Genomic DNA, 15120 nt, shown 5'->3' on the forward strand with positions numbered 1-15120 from the left:
TCCAGGTCCTTTAGCAATTCTTGGCTAACCTCTTCCACCACCGGTTGTTTGCCAAATACCCCAGTAACTTTGGCCAGGGAAATGGAATCTCACCCCTAGTAGCTTCTGGTCCTACATTCTACACAGGAGGCTTGTTTCATGGGTTAAGGAATTTCTCAATGTGTTCCACTGAAGTGCAGAGCTTCACAAACCTTGCTGAGCACAACTTCCCCCAGAATGCGCAGAAGCTCTCTCAGAACTGGGTCTTGAAATCATTCCAGACAGAGCTTATGCCAGTCTTTCACAGCAGGCCCTCACTACACATTTGGTCCTTCCATGTTTGTTTGGTGGTTTTTCCAGACTAACTCACCACCAAATGGTGATTAGTTGACAGCTCATCACCTCTATTCACTTGAATGTCCAAAGCATATGTACTTGGGTTAATTGAAAAACAGAAAGTCAAATCATTGGCTTGCCCCATGGTTTTTAATATGGACAAGCCATGGCCAGGACAGAAGGTCAATAATATCAATAACTCACTCTCAATGCTTTGGTTCCAATCACTCTGGCCATTCCTTTCAATTAGCTTTTCTTCAGGTTTCCCGGTCATTGCCCACATGAGCTTTGAAGTCCTCCTTCCAAACAATGGAGTCAGTGTTTGTAACTCTTACACTTTCTCCAACAAGGCTGAATACTCTGCAATGCTGTTGGATGCATATGTGCACACAACAGTCACGAGTTTTCCTCTCAGCAAAAAAGTTGCTAACAGAAAAAAAAACCTTTAAATCTGTAGTCATCAGCCAGGGAATTATGAGCAATCAAACACATGCCCTGTGCTTCACCTCATGGTACTCTCCTGAGTAGCAGAGAGACTATGGTCACCAGTCAGTGCCTCCCTATTGAGGCATTTGTTTCCAGAGCCTACAGTGTGTCTAGAGGTAAGCACAACAATAAGTAATTAGTATCTCTCTACCTCATACACCAACTCCAGCTCCTTCCCCCTTAGAGAGGTTATATTCCATGTACCAAGAACCATATTCTGCAGCCACCAGGTGCTCACTGGCACACACTACCCCCAGGTCTGGTTTCAGAGATAGGTCCTGGTAACCTGCTTCCATACAGGGTGCTTATGGATCATGTCTGCATCTTTACCCCAAATATGTCTGTCCTGAGAGATGAACACTGCCAATGACATGGCCCTGGAGATCATTAGATCACCCAAGCCCTTCTACCATGACAAAGCCATGATCCAGAAAGGACCAAGTAATCCAAGTAAATGTTGATTCCTTAAGTTTATTTTAGGCTTAATCATTGAAAACTATGACCCCTTGAAGCATGGACTCCATAAGACCTATGAACTGATATTTTGACATGAGAGGATTATGTCACTGCATTTTCTAAACCCAATACCCAAAGGCTACTCTGTTTTTTTGCTATACACAAGATATTTTCTTACATTGATTATTTTTCATAGGTGGTAAGCACTTGTTAAATGTACAACAATACATTTTGGGTGAAGTTTCTTCCCTCAGGTTTCATAATAATGCTGATACTGGGTCTTCCATGTGGTAAACATGGACTCTGAGCAAACTACCAACAGTAGACTCTGACACGTTGCTCTCTCCTTCAGGGTGTCACAGTTTCTGTTGCTCTGCCCTTACTTTCAGTGAGCATATCCCTGCATTTCACACCTCCTCTGTGTACCTCACACATCCAGCTTTTATTCAGAGTTACACCCATGTCCCTCTCGAAGGATTCTCACTGGTCTTCACGCCATCCCCGCACAGCAGTTGTAGTTCCTTTAACGACAGGCATACTTCTGCTGGTCTCCTTGTATATGTACATTTATTTACATGGACATTTATTTATTTACAAGAGTTTATAAAGTTATAGTTTGCATGCTTTATAAACTTGCGGATGCATCATTATCCACACCCCCATCATATTCACCAAAGTCCATTGTTTGCTGGGGGTCAGAGAAAGAGCGCTCAGTCTCACCATCTTATGTATTCCAAAATTGAGTAAGGAAGCAGAAATCAGAATGCCTCTCAAACAATTACTTTCCTCCTGTAACAAAGGCTGAAAGCAGCCACCCTACCAGAGACTCAAACACAGGTCTGTGTGTCCTGTTTGCTGCTCAGTGTAGACATGATACAGAGATTATTAAACAAAATATGTGAGGTAATAAAAAGAGTGTTTACAGGGAAAAGAGGTTTAACGTTGAGTTAGTGTTATGACTTTGTCTAGGCTCAAGGCCATAAAAGGAAGTGTGAGGAAACCAAGTGTGTAGTGGAAATGAAATCAGATTGCAACAGACCAAAGTAGTTCAATGATAACCAGTGTATTGTACAACAGACAGTGAGATATATACAAGAGACAGTGTGACACTGGACTATAACATCAGGATTGACCCAGGCCAAAATAACAATCAAATCCACATTAGAAACAAAAAGACTCACTAAACCTACAAAGACAAAAGACAACACACAACTACACTTACACCCTAAGTGGAAAACACAAATCAAACCCACACACCAAACAAGATGGCAGTCACTCCCTACTAACCAGTGAACACACAACAAAAGGAACAAAGTGGAATATATACAAATATACAAAGGGAAAAACTAACTATTAGGGAAAGACAGGAGCAAAGTCAAAAACCGAAGCAAGCGCATACACTAGGCCACATATCATACACTATTACACAGACATCTCAAACCAAACATCACTGCCTCCCTCTCTCTAGATTCATCCTCCTTTTCTTACTCCTTTGGGGCAGGTGGAGTCTTGTCTCCTGATTTGCTGCAAACATGAATCTCTGTACTGGAATATGGAACTGGATCTGGAATGGAACACACCCACACCAAACGAACACAGGACATAACATTAGACATACTAACAACATTAATAACTCTGTAGAGGTCTCTGCAAGCTTCTGCAAAGGAACATGTGTAGGCTTCAGCGGACCTCAGTGTAAGATATATGACCTCTCCACCAGTCTCAGGACCACAGAGAAAAACAATCTTCTTTAGGACAAGGTTAAGAGAAGTCTTCTCTTGGAATGTAGTGGTAACAGGTTCCAACTGGTGTGGGTGTTGAATATCAGTTTGCATATATTGGCTAATGTCCAGTTTGTATGTGATGGCGGTGAATGCGAACATGAATATGTAAAATTTGGGGTGAATGCATAATCACCTCTGACAAATGTATAAAAATGTGGGTTCTTTGTTTAATTGTTAGAGATTCTCTGGAGAGTGCCTCAATAATGCTTGTTAATGTTAACCTGCAAAAAAGGACGGGACCGGATATTCTCTTTATCTAATTCTCAAGTCTGCATCTTCATTTTATATTTGAAGGTTTAACTTTAAGACTAGCTGACTGGGGGATTTAGGAAGGACAAAGATCTAATATATTAAGTAGAAATGTTACCATTTGTGAGCTTACTAAAAATGCATGTTAAAAAGGTCAGTTATTTGTAGAGATTTGTAGAGATTTGTGGTCAGTGATTTGAAGTCTCCATGCATGGGTATGTGTGTTCGTCAATGTGGCCACGCCCTCCTTGTGTCTCACACCTGCTCCTTATTGTGTCGTTATCATTTGTATAAAGGTCTGTCGTTTACGTGTTTGTGTTGTCAGTTTTTGCTTCTGATAGTGTGCGTGTCTGAATGTCAAATAAACGTGCGTTGGTGTTCCACGCTACTCGTCCCCGCATCCTCCTTAAAGCCTCCTCGTTACAGTTTTATTCCATTCCATTTATTTTATCATTCCGCTCTATAATTTCAAAAAAAGATACATTATGGGAAATAAATCAGTAAAGCAGAAAATAGAAGAGCCAACACCCCTTAGCTTAATATTATCAGAGGGAACTGGGACTGAAGGAATTGAGAAGTTTTATGAAGAAATGGAACAAAATGACTAAATGAACAATTCTGCAATACTGAAACCCAACCTTGGAATGGAACATCACCTCACGCCCTGGTGTTACATAAATATAAATATAAACACGCTGGTCTGTCTGAACTACATTTGACAAGCAAAACCCATCCCAATACATCATGTCACAACAATCCAGGTTCCACCCCCAAGTAGAAATATTGCAGTTATTTCTCCAATAAAATGGAATGATATGAGGAGATTTGCATTTTTCAAGCTATACCAATCATATTTCAGTCTGGCTAATAATAGGGTCAAAGCCAATTTTGTAGTAACAAGTGATGTTTTGAAAGAATTGAAAAGTATAAATGGGTGATAAAAGAGAAACCCAATGTGAACCATGCTGGAACACTTAATGCTAAGGTACTTCTAGGTGTGTTAACAGAGGTCAGAGAAGATACCACACAGCTGCTACCTTCACAACTCTGGAGGGAAAAAAAAGTTATAGAATTCTAAAAGCATGAGGAACTGAATCTTAATTTCTTTGTAAAGTAACTTGCCTTATATTTCTGTTATTATTTAATAGCATTTGTATTACCTTTAAGTTTTACACTTCAGTCAGGGACTGAAAAATTGGCAAATTGCACTGCAACTGTACTTTTTTCTAGAAATTATGATCTATGTATTTTCTAGAATTTAAAGAAAGCCTTTAGTCATTCTAGTATTTTTGTTTGTTTAGATGGCCCTTTTATAAATCAATAATGTAAAAGTACTATGGACATTGCATGTATGTAGGTAATGTTCTGCGGTAAGGAGGTGGACGCATGTGCAGAGAAGAGCGAGTTTTATTATGGGCAAATCCAGAGTCATAATTGTTTGAACAGTCCAGACTCATAGAGCCAGCATGTAGAGTCAAGGAATACATAGCTAACCAAAAGGAAACAAAACACACGACGAGAGAGGGGAAGCTGGCTAAAACGAAGAGGCTAGGAACAAATGAAAGCTAGAATAAACACAAGGCTAGGAAACATGAACAGCTAGGAATTACAAACGAGGGGCAGGGTTATTACACACAGAGGCTTGGATTAACCATGACCAGCCACGAAACTACACAAACAGAGGGAGAAAAAGAAACTAATGATGGGAACAACAACGAAGAAATGAAGAAAGACACGAGACAGGTAAATCATGGAGACAGGGATGCTAGGAGGGTGGCCAATCATAAAATGTAACTTCAGGTAGTGTGCTGGTTGCATAGCAGATGGTTTCGGTGATTTGACTGCTGGTTGAACTCTCCTGGGTGTAACTTCAGTAAATGTGTTGTTTGCATAGCACTCTGTGTTGGTGATTTTACTGCTGGTAATCCACACAGGGTCTCAGCCCACCATCATTCTTTCCAAAGAGGAAGTCCACACCGGCCATTGAAATGGATGGTTTAATAAACCTCTGCTCCAGAGCCTCCCTGATATATTTATCCATGGCCTCCTTCTCTGGGCCCCCGGGGAGAGTGGTATCTAGGTGTAGGTTGATGGAGCAGTCAAAAGATTGGTGTGGGGGGAAGGACTTTTGTCTGCAGAGTACTGAACACCTGCCACAGGTCATGGTAGAGTGAGGGTACCCATGTAAGTCAGTGTCCTGGAGGGTCGGGATCTGGGTCAAGAAAAAGGATTGACTGACTGTGATTGAGCAGACCACAGTGTTCATATTGACTTTGTATAAGAGATGCACATGTATGCTTGGTATGTATATATATTTATATATGTGTGCATGTAAATTAACAGACAGGAATTGTTTGATCAACTTTATTGATGTGATTTATTGAGTGATGTGCATGGAAAAAGTGTTATTCAGTGAGGACTGGCAGGGGAATAGAAAGTTATTGTAAGTAGGTGAGATTAAATATTGTTCATATAATATGTTTCTAGAACTTAAGTTTAATGTTTCTCTGACTAGGAAAGTTTGTATATTTTAACTAAATAGGTAAAATAAGAGTAGATTAAGAGAAAAATAAACTTACCTGTGATTATCTTTGTGGAGAGACTTCCATGTTGTTTTGGAGGGAATAGAAAACGTAGCCTGTGTTGAAGGGGACTTTTATGGGGAATTTTCCCACCCAAAGATAAGTGACATCTGTTCTTCCCTTTATAATGTAAATATAAATATAAATATAAATTAAAAAAAAGATTATATATATATATATATGTATATATATATATATATATATATATATATATATATATATATATATATATATATATATATATATATATTATTTATTTATTTATTTTTATTTTTATTTTTTTTGCGGCGGCAAAGCAGGATGCGGGGACGAGCCGTGTCTAACACAACAAACATTTATTTCAAACAAAGACGACAATATGGTTAGTGAACTAACCTGGTTCAAACATCGACGCCACCTATACTTAGGAGACGTTTGGGGGGAGCAGCCATACCGTGACAACCTCTTGTTTTAAAAAGTGTCATATATTAACCAAACATATATTAACCAAAACTCTTTCTGACACATTTGTGCAAGAGGCAAAGACAAAGGAAGATCATCTTCTCTCTGATTATGCATTTATTAACATGCACCTTCACCAGCCTTTGAAAAGGCTACAGAGCAAGCAAATCTCAGAGAACAAAAGGATAGATGAAAAAAAACCCACCCCCTTTTTTTTGCTAACTTGTTTTGCTAACGTGTTTATGCTATATAACAAAAATATTGTTTAAGTAATATGTATTTCCCTGCTGGCAAATATGCTATCATATCATTTGTCTTAGCTGATGGTAGAGTATTTTTGTATCTTTTTCAGTGACAATTATGTATGTCATTGTCCATACCAAATGTTGATTGTAACCACTAGTGCCAGGCGGATCCCTCAAATATTCATCAGCCCTGAAGTAAGGTGTTAAAGTACAATCATTACAGTCATTTAATATATGTAGTATATCAATGCCTCTGCAGGATGGGATACTGAAGGGTTACATATTTTAACTTAATCTGAATCCTTTTCAAATTGAAGAGGACACCAGGGAAGAAGCTGAAATGTCTTCAGTTATTCTGTAAGAAAACAAAGAGCAGTCAATAGCAGTAACGAGAAAGATGATTTTCTCAAAAATGTCCTTACTGTTCAAATTATTGAAAGAGTTAAAGGAAGAAAGTATACCTTGAAGTGTGTGTGTGTGTGTGTGTGTGTGTGTGTGTGTGTCTATATATATATATATATATATATATATATATATATATATATATATATATATATATATATATATAGTTGTCTGAAGTACATTTTAGCCAGATGCTACATATGTACATTGGTATCTCTGAACCACACCTGACAACCAAAACCCCTCCCAACATGTTGTCACACCACATAACTGTGCATAATCCTCCCCAAAGCATAAATATTGCAGATGGTATCTTTCTCCAAAAAATATTGAAAGGTATGAGCTGTTTAGAATTTTTCATGCTATCAATTTTTCACCAATTAGATTTCACTCTGGCTAATCAGAGATGCATTTTACTGCTGAGTGTAAATACCCATGATTAAAATCTTATCAAGAAAATCTACAAACAATTTGCATAATTGAACAGGTGTAAACAGGGTCTAAGCCACTTCGGTGGTAAACTGAGAGCAGTGAACAATATAAATGGGTGATGACAAAAGAGAAACTCACTGTGCACCACACAGGAATATTTAATGCTCAGGTACTTGTAAGTGCCATAACAGGGGTCAGAGAAGACAGAGTTTGTGGCAGGTACTACACAGCTGCTTTTGCCGTCACATCTGTGGGGGGAAAAAATGTAATGAGAAAAAAAAAAAACTCAATGAAAAAAAGTCGATTTCCATTGTTAATTATTACTTTATAATATCCACCTGGATCTTTGTTCTTATCTCATTTTGATCACCTTTGCACTGATAATAGTCATGGACTTAAATGTTTGGATTTTGCACTGCCACGTTTGTGCAGTGGCTAAAAATGTATTTTCTAGTATTTGTAAAATGTTTTACTTATTCTATCATTTGAGTATTTAGATAAATTAAGAAAGTCTAGTCTTTCTAGTATGTGAGATTCTAGTATTGTTTTCTCCATTTAGATTGGCCCTTTAGAAATTTATATAAAAGTGGGATGGTCATACATTGAATTTTAAGTTTAGTTGGACTCACCTGTTTGTAACCTCAGACAATGTGTTGGTTCCATAACAGTCGGTTTTATTGATTTGCTCGCTGTATCGTCCAGCAGAGCACGTTGTGGAATCAGTTCGGCCATAGTTAGCACTGAGGATATTCAAAACACCAGCTCCTACAATTTAAGGAGTTTAGTATAAAAACAGGTTACTATGATTGAGGAAAGCAGCAGTAAAATATATGAAGATAGCTTACATCCTGTACAGTACCTTGCAGTGTGCATGGTACTGCATGTGTGCAAATGTGTGCACAGATCAGTTGCAAAAATGAGATAAGCAGTGCTGGGAGAGTAAGTCTGCACTGAAAGAATTCTGTGTATGTTTGGAAACCATCGTAACTTAAGTTTCCTTATAACATAACAATTATTTAAATGATTGTAATAGTTTGGGAGAAAGCCCACATCTTAACTTCCTGCCTCCTATGTAACTTCCTATACATACCCAACTTCCCCTCTGACCTCTGTGTCAAACTTTGTGCACCCCAACCATCCCATCACCTGTGCTTCTCCTCATCTCCTGCACTTATCCATCGGTTCTTTAGCCAAAGTGAGATCTGGCTTTTTGACACAAAGCAGAACTCCAGCTCCAGTGCTCGGAGTTCCTTTCCCCCTCTACAGTTATACAGTTTACTCCTCAAACTGTATCTGATTAATTAAAGGCATGGTCTGCACTCACAAACAGTGGGAGGTACTGAGTTATTGTCTCATCATCTTGAATACATGAAATACATGTATATTATTAAAAACAGACATCTTTACTCAGTTTTTCTTGAATGTGCTTTATAGTTGGATTTAATAGGATATTGTCTCATAATCTTGATCATATAAGGGGATACATGTCAAAGAGAAGCCTGTACCAACCACATGTCAGAACAGCATTATCTCCTTCACAGGTCACACTGGTCTCTACTGGACACAGAAACCACAGCAGAAATAATTGTTTAATTCCTGTTAAATGTGACAATCCAAGACAAAGTTACATTTCTGTAAACATTTACCCTTGTTTGCGTTTAGTCATAGTTCAAAAATGCTAAAAGCCAAGGTAGATTTTCTTTGCCAAAGATTGTAGATCTAGATTGTAATGAGCCAGATTTTTAAACAAGGCCTTTTATTGTATGTGGAGAATACAAACAATTTGCATAATTGAACAGGTGTAAACAGGGTCTAAGCCACTTCGGTGGTAAACTGAGAGCAGTGAACAATATAAATGGGTGATGACAAAAGAGAAACTCACTGTGCACCACACAGGAATGTTTAATTCTCAGGTACTTGTAAGTGCCATAACAGGGGTCAGAGAAGACAGAGTTTGTGGCAGGTACTACACAGCTGCTCTTGCCTTCACATCTGTGGAGGGAAAAAAATGTAATGAGAAATAAAAAAAACTCAATGAAAAAAAAAGTTAATTTCCATTGTTAATTATTACTTTATAATATCCACCTGGATCTTTGTTCTTACCTCATTTTGATCACCTTTGCACTGATGATAGTCATGGACTTTCTAGATTGGCCCTTTAGAAATTTATATAAAAGTGGGATGGTCATACATTGAATTTTAAGTTTAGTTGGACTCACCTGTTTGTAACCTCAGACAATGTGTTGGTTCCATAACAGTCAGTTTTAGTGATTTGCTCGCTGTATCGTCCAGCAGAGCACGTTGTGGAATCAGTTCGGCCATAGTTAGCACTGAGGATATTCAAAACACCAGCTCCTACAATTTAAGGAGTTTAGTATAAAAACAGGTTACTATGATTGAGGAAAGCAGCAGTAAAATATATGAAGATAGCTTACATCCTGTACAGTACCTTGCAGTGTGCATGGTACTGCATGTGTGCAAATGTGTGCACAGATCAGTTACAAAAATGAGATAAGCAGTGCTGGGAGAGTAAGACTGCACTGAAAGAATTCTGTGTATGTTTGGAAACCATCGTTACTTAAGTTTCCTTATAACATAACAATTATTTAAATGATTGTAATAGTTTGGGAGAAAGCCCACATCTTAACTTCCTGCCTCCTATGTAACTTCCTATACATACCCAACTTCCCCTCTGACCTCTGTGTCAAACTTTGTGCACCCCAACCATCCCATCACCTGTGCTTCTCCTCATCTCCTGCACTTATCCATCGGTTCTTTACCCAAAGTGAGATCTGGCTTTTTGACACAAAGCAGAACTCCAGCTCCAGTGCTCAGAGTTCCTTTCTGCCTGTACAGTTGTACAGTTTACTCCTCAAACTGTATCTGATTAATTAAAGGCATGGTCTGCACTCACAAACAGTGGGAGGTACTGAGTTATTGTCTCATCATCTTGAATACATGAAATACATGTATATTTGTAAAAACAGACATCTTTACTCAGTTTTCCTTGAATGTGCTTTATAGTTGGATTTAATAGGACATTGTCTCATAATCTTGATCATATAAGGGGATACATGTCAAAGAGAAGCCTGTACCAACCACATGTCAAAACAGCATTATCTCCTTCACAGGTCACACTGGTCTCTACAGGACACAGAAACCACAGCAGAAATAATTGTTTAATTCCTGTTAAATGTGACAATCCAAGACAAAGTTACATTTCTGCAAACATTTACCCTTGTTTGCTTTTCGTCATAGTTCAAAAATGCTAAAAGCCAAGGTAGATTTTCTTTGCCAAAGATTGTAGATCTAGATTGTAATGAGCCAGATTTTTAAACAAGGCATTTTACTGTATGTGGAGAATAGGAAAGAGTAACTGAAAGGGGGATTAATTACTTACCAACTGGACGTGGGAGACAATGATGGGAGACAGTGAGGTACTTGGAAGTTCCAAAGCACGGATCTTTAAAGATGGTGTATGAAGCTCGTACAGTGCAACTGCTCTTCCCATTGCACCTGTGATTTAAAGTGAGATCTTTTAATTGAACCAAGACCAAGAGTGGTCACTGAACAACAACATCGTGTCTTCTACGAAAAGTACAGAATATTACTCCGCAGCCACAATGGAAAGTGTGTCAGAAGCATAGCAGTTGGTGTCAGCCAGGATCGTGCCAGGTAGCCCATGTGAGCAGGTTGTAGAATCTGTGCGCCCATAGTTAGCATTGATGATCTGAATCACATCATTCCCTGTACAGAGACACAATTAAATGTTTGGAACATTGTACTTCCATAAGAAACTTACTGCAGATCAACTGTACTTTGAAATGAATAAGGCAATAAGGAAGGAGTGTGTCCTCACCACAGTCCAGTGTGCTGTAGCCATCTTCACACGTTACACTGACATCTGGAGGAAGGAAGCAAAACATGGACCTGGAGGTCTACCACTCTGCAGATGTCTAACATGAATTAAATTGTCAGTCCAATGTTTAGGATTTTAATTATATATATCAGGTGTGTAAGAGATGGAGGTTTGCAGTGCAGCAGGTGTGGAAAGGCTTAGAACAGTACTGTAGATATCAAACCTAGCAGACCTAATCAAGTACAGTATACTTACGGCCTTCAATGCAGCTGTAGGTGGTGTTGTAGTACTTGTACGTTCCATAACATGGGTCAGGGCTGCCAAGCGCATCAGTCTTAAACTCACATTGTCTAAGCCCATTGCACCTGTTTATTACAATGGTTATTAAGTGTCAGATATGGATTTGTTTATTAAGAATTAATAGTAGACCTCTGCAGTTAACTGTCCAAAAGAGAGAAATGCTCTTACAGAATTTTAATATAGCTATCCATTGAATAAATGTGCTCAAGTGGCTATGTATTTCTATGGTGTTGGGTGAGGGAGGGACTTGTGCAGTTTGAGTTCCTTGTATGAGAGAACACAAGGTAACGAAATCATCTAGCATTCAATGACAATGTGACCAGATTTGCACCCTAAAGTGTATTCTGGATCAAAATCATTTCTTTAATAACAAAGTTAATTAGCAGCTTGACTGTCACTATTTCGATTCAGATTTGACTCAAGAGGTTATAAAATTTTTAATCTAATTTGTCCAACTTTTCCAGGAGTCTCTTAAACCAACCTTCCACTTTCTTTAATCAGTAATATTTAATATTTAATATATTTAATTTCTTTTATGGGACAGGCCTTTTCAGGCTCATTAGGGATACAAAAAATAAGAGATTTTTACATGCTGTGTATGTTTACTCTACCTAGCAGAGATAATAGGAATCTTCAAGACACATGCGGTGTTCTGGATTTCAGAATAAGGGCGACCAGTAGTGCAGATGCGTTTGTCTGTCCGGCCATATATAGCAGACGTCACGTTTATCAGTCCAGTGTCTGTAGGCATGCGAGTATGGATACAAATGTGAAGTTTATTCTCTGCAGTGCTGATGTCACGTTCAGTTCCTTCCATGTTCCACAACCCTGTTGTGTGCCTTGGGCGTTGCTGTTCATTGTTTGAATTACTGTTTGACGGTTGCTTCCTAGCCCTGAGTTTTCCCTTGCCTTGGTTATGGCCTACTTCCCTAGTTTGCCTTCGTGTGTTTTTGTTTTGTAACATATCCCAGTACTCTCCATGTCGGCTCTATGACCCTGGACCGTATTAACCACTCTGATTTTGGATTTGCCCGTATTAAATCTCGCTCCTCTCAGCACATGCGTCCGCCTCCTTAACGCTCAACGCTACAGATACTGGCGAGATGACTCTGGAGGAACACACAGACACAGAACCTTCTCGGCGGTTCTCAAGGCGCATACGCACTACAGAGAGCTCATATTTGCGCTTGAGTGCAAACTGAGTGACTTTAGACAGGTTATCTGTGCATTCACTCTGCTTACTCAAGTCTTGCGCTGCAGACCGCACCCCCCTGCAGCGTTGGTCAAGACGGGTAGACTCTTGGCACTTCACTGGGATCTTGTCAACAAAATAAATGTGATCCTGCTTTTTCCGGGTACGACAAGATGCCCGTGTACCCGCAGCGCCAGGGGATTTGGTGGCGCTGAGACGTAACGAGTTTCATCCCAGCAAAAACACCTCCTAGAGTCTCGCTCTCTCGATGCGTCCTTGTTGGGCTGTTCATTCTGTAGCATTGAGCAGTAAGGAGGCGGACGCATGGGCTGAGAGGAGCGAGATTTAATAGGGGCTAATCCAAAATCAGAATCGTTAATATGGTTCAGGGTCATAGAGCCGACACGGAGAGTACTGGGATACATTACAAAACAAAAACACACGAAGGCAAACTAGGGAAGCAGGCCATAACCAAGGCAGGGGAAAACTCAGGGCTAGGAAGCAACCGTCAAACAGTAATTCAAATAATGAACAGCAACGCCCAAGGCACACAACAGGGTTTAAATACATGAACTCGAAACGAGCGACAGGTGTACGCAATCAAACAATGTGAGGACAAAACGAAACTACACATGACAGAGAAAACACGGAACGCTGAAGGGACTGAACGTGACAGCTGAGATGTGATTCATACTGTTAAAATATTTCTATTATTAATATTTATAATTTTACAGTATGTAAACTTAATAATGCATAAATAAATGCTCATGTACAGATAAGTGACTGTATATTTACATTGTCAACCTTCATAAATTCTAGTTCATATTTACCACTACAGTAAGACACTTTACAGACTACTTTCTTAAAACTATTAGAGAATTTCCATTTTAATTCCCTCCATTAATTATATATTTTTATATTGTTATTATGTTGTTAGTATGTATTATGTTTTAATGTTGAGAATTAAAGATTTAAGCTTACCACAGCTGAGGTGCTGGACACTGCCATAACAGGTGATCACATTTTCTGAAATAACCAAAAATCATGGACAACTACTTAAATAAATGTTATAACTGTTAAGACAATCTAAAACTTTGCAATGACAAGTTTTTGTTATATTATAAACAAAGTAATAGTTACATACAGCATGCATATGTTTGTACTCTAGTCTGATAATATAAAGAAATTAATTCTTAAAAACACAGAGAAGAAAGTAATAAAGAAAGACCATGACAATGTTAACAGTGTGAGGAGTTGATGCTGTTGGTGCATTTAATACTTACCCGCATGAACAAGCAAGTCAGGAGCTACAGCCAACACTGACAAAAAGAGAACGAGACAAAAAGAGACTCCTTTAACTACCTCTAAAACAGCCCAAACTGAATGTAACTCGGTCCTTGTCCTATGGTAGCATTCAATGCAATTTGGTGTTTTCCTTGGGCTAGTAAACAGATTTCCTACTTAAAGAGTCCTGTGTTGGCTAGAGGATGACCTGCACTAAAAGTGCAATTAGTTTTTGCTGCAGAAACATGGACAGAACTTACGCATGAGTAGAGAGAGCTTCAGGAAGAACATTGTGCTGTGTTGTTGGTTAGAGATGCAGGTGAGGCTTCAAGTGTTTATATCACTGGACCTGATCAGTATTTAAATGCTATAACCAGGAAGCATTTTCTCAAGCAGGAAACACCCTTGAAGTATAACAAAAGTAATCTTCTTATTTCAATATATCTTTATTTTGTAGCTGACATTTGCTATAAGGAAGTTTAAACTGAATGTTATGGTAAGCCCCTCCTTCCATCCCTGTCTGTATGGTTTCACTTATTAGTTCATGTATTTAAACCCTGCCTTGTTTCCTGTGTGTTTGCTGGTTATTGTTAAAGTATTGTTACTGGTTTTCATCATGTGCTTTTGTTCGTTTGTTTGTTTCTTTCTTTTATGTATTCCCAGACACTATGTTGGCACGTGTTGGCTCACTGACCCTGGATCGTTCTTACAACTCTGAATGTGGATTTGCCTTTAATAAATCTCGCTCTTGTCAGCATGTGCATCTGCCTCACAATTACTCCACATTAAACTGAAGAATAACTGCAACACTATTGAATTTACATCCAAGTATCAAATTTACACATCCAAGAAAACAGACTTCTGACACACATCTGTGATATTGTATGTATTCCTTCTTGTAAATGATGACCTAATAAACCTGTTTTTAATCCCCCACCCACTCTGGGTTTGTTATGGAAAATGGAGTTCCCTTGTTTATTGTTCATCTTCATCTCACTGATTAAGAGTTGCTGAAAATCCATTTGTGTCAGCATTCAGCAGACAATTGAGACCAGAGGCGAAGCTTGGAGGATAAATGTGGCTGTGAATGTAG

At 38.7% G+C, this 15120-nt stretch overlaps 1 protein-coding gene across 2 annotated transcripts; it reads right to left on the reverse strand.

The window, feature by feature from the left end:
- Positions 1–6412: 6412 nt before the first annotated feature.
- LOC145652575 (rhamnose-binding lectin-like) lies at positions 6413–14417 on the reverse strand. Of its 2 annotated transcripts, none has more exons than XM_081703081.1 (15): positions 14288–14417; positions 14027–14062; positions 13725–13769; positions 12163–12292; positions 11507–11616; positions 11252–11296; positions 11004–11139; positions 10793–10908; positions 10492–10536; positions 9612–9747; positions 9275–9384; positions 8902–8946; positions 8022–8157; positions 7531–7640; positions 6413–6913 (listed from the first exon to the last, which is right to left on the reverse strand). In XM_081703081.1, the coding sequence occupies exons 1-15, from the start codon at positions 14316–14318 to the stop codon at positions 6909–6911; spliced, it is 1236 nt and encodes a 411-aa protein (XP_081559207.1). In that variant the 5' UTR covers positions 14319–14417; the 3' UTR covers positions 6413–6908. The 2 variants fall into 2 exon arrangements, with proteins under 2 accessions (XP_081559207.1, XP_081559206.1); XM_081703080.1 differs by having other exon boundaries at positions 8902–8949.
- Between the last annotated feature and the right edge of the window lie 703 nt (positions 14418–15120).

The sequence above is a fragment of the Electrophorus electricus genome, chromosome 20 (genome assembly GCF_041902795.1).
Source record: "Electrophorus electricus isolate QZ-2024a chromosome 20, ASM4190279v1, whole genome shotgun sequence".
Taxonomy (NCBI): domain Eukaryota; kingdom Metazoa; phylum Chordata; class Actinopteri; order Gymnotiformes; family Gymnotidae; genus Electrophorus; species Electrophorus electricus.

What these genes read in the sequence shown, in the direction of transcription:
- LOC145652575 (XM_081703080.1), bottom strand. Translation starts at nt 14,318, where the DNA reads ATGTTCTTCCTGAAGCTCTCTCTACTCATGC. An exon ending in CTACAGCACACTGGACTGTG is followed by an intron (nt 11,140 to 11,251) that starts GTGAGGACACAC and finishes GTCTCTGTACAG; the next exon opens with GGAATGATGTGATTCAGATC. An exon ending in TTGTCTGAGGTTACAAACAG is followed by an intron (nt 7,641 to 8,021) that starts GTGAGTCCAACT and finishes TTCCCCCCACAG; the next exon opens with ATGTGACGGCAAAAGCAGCT.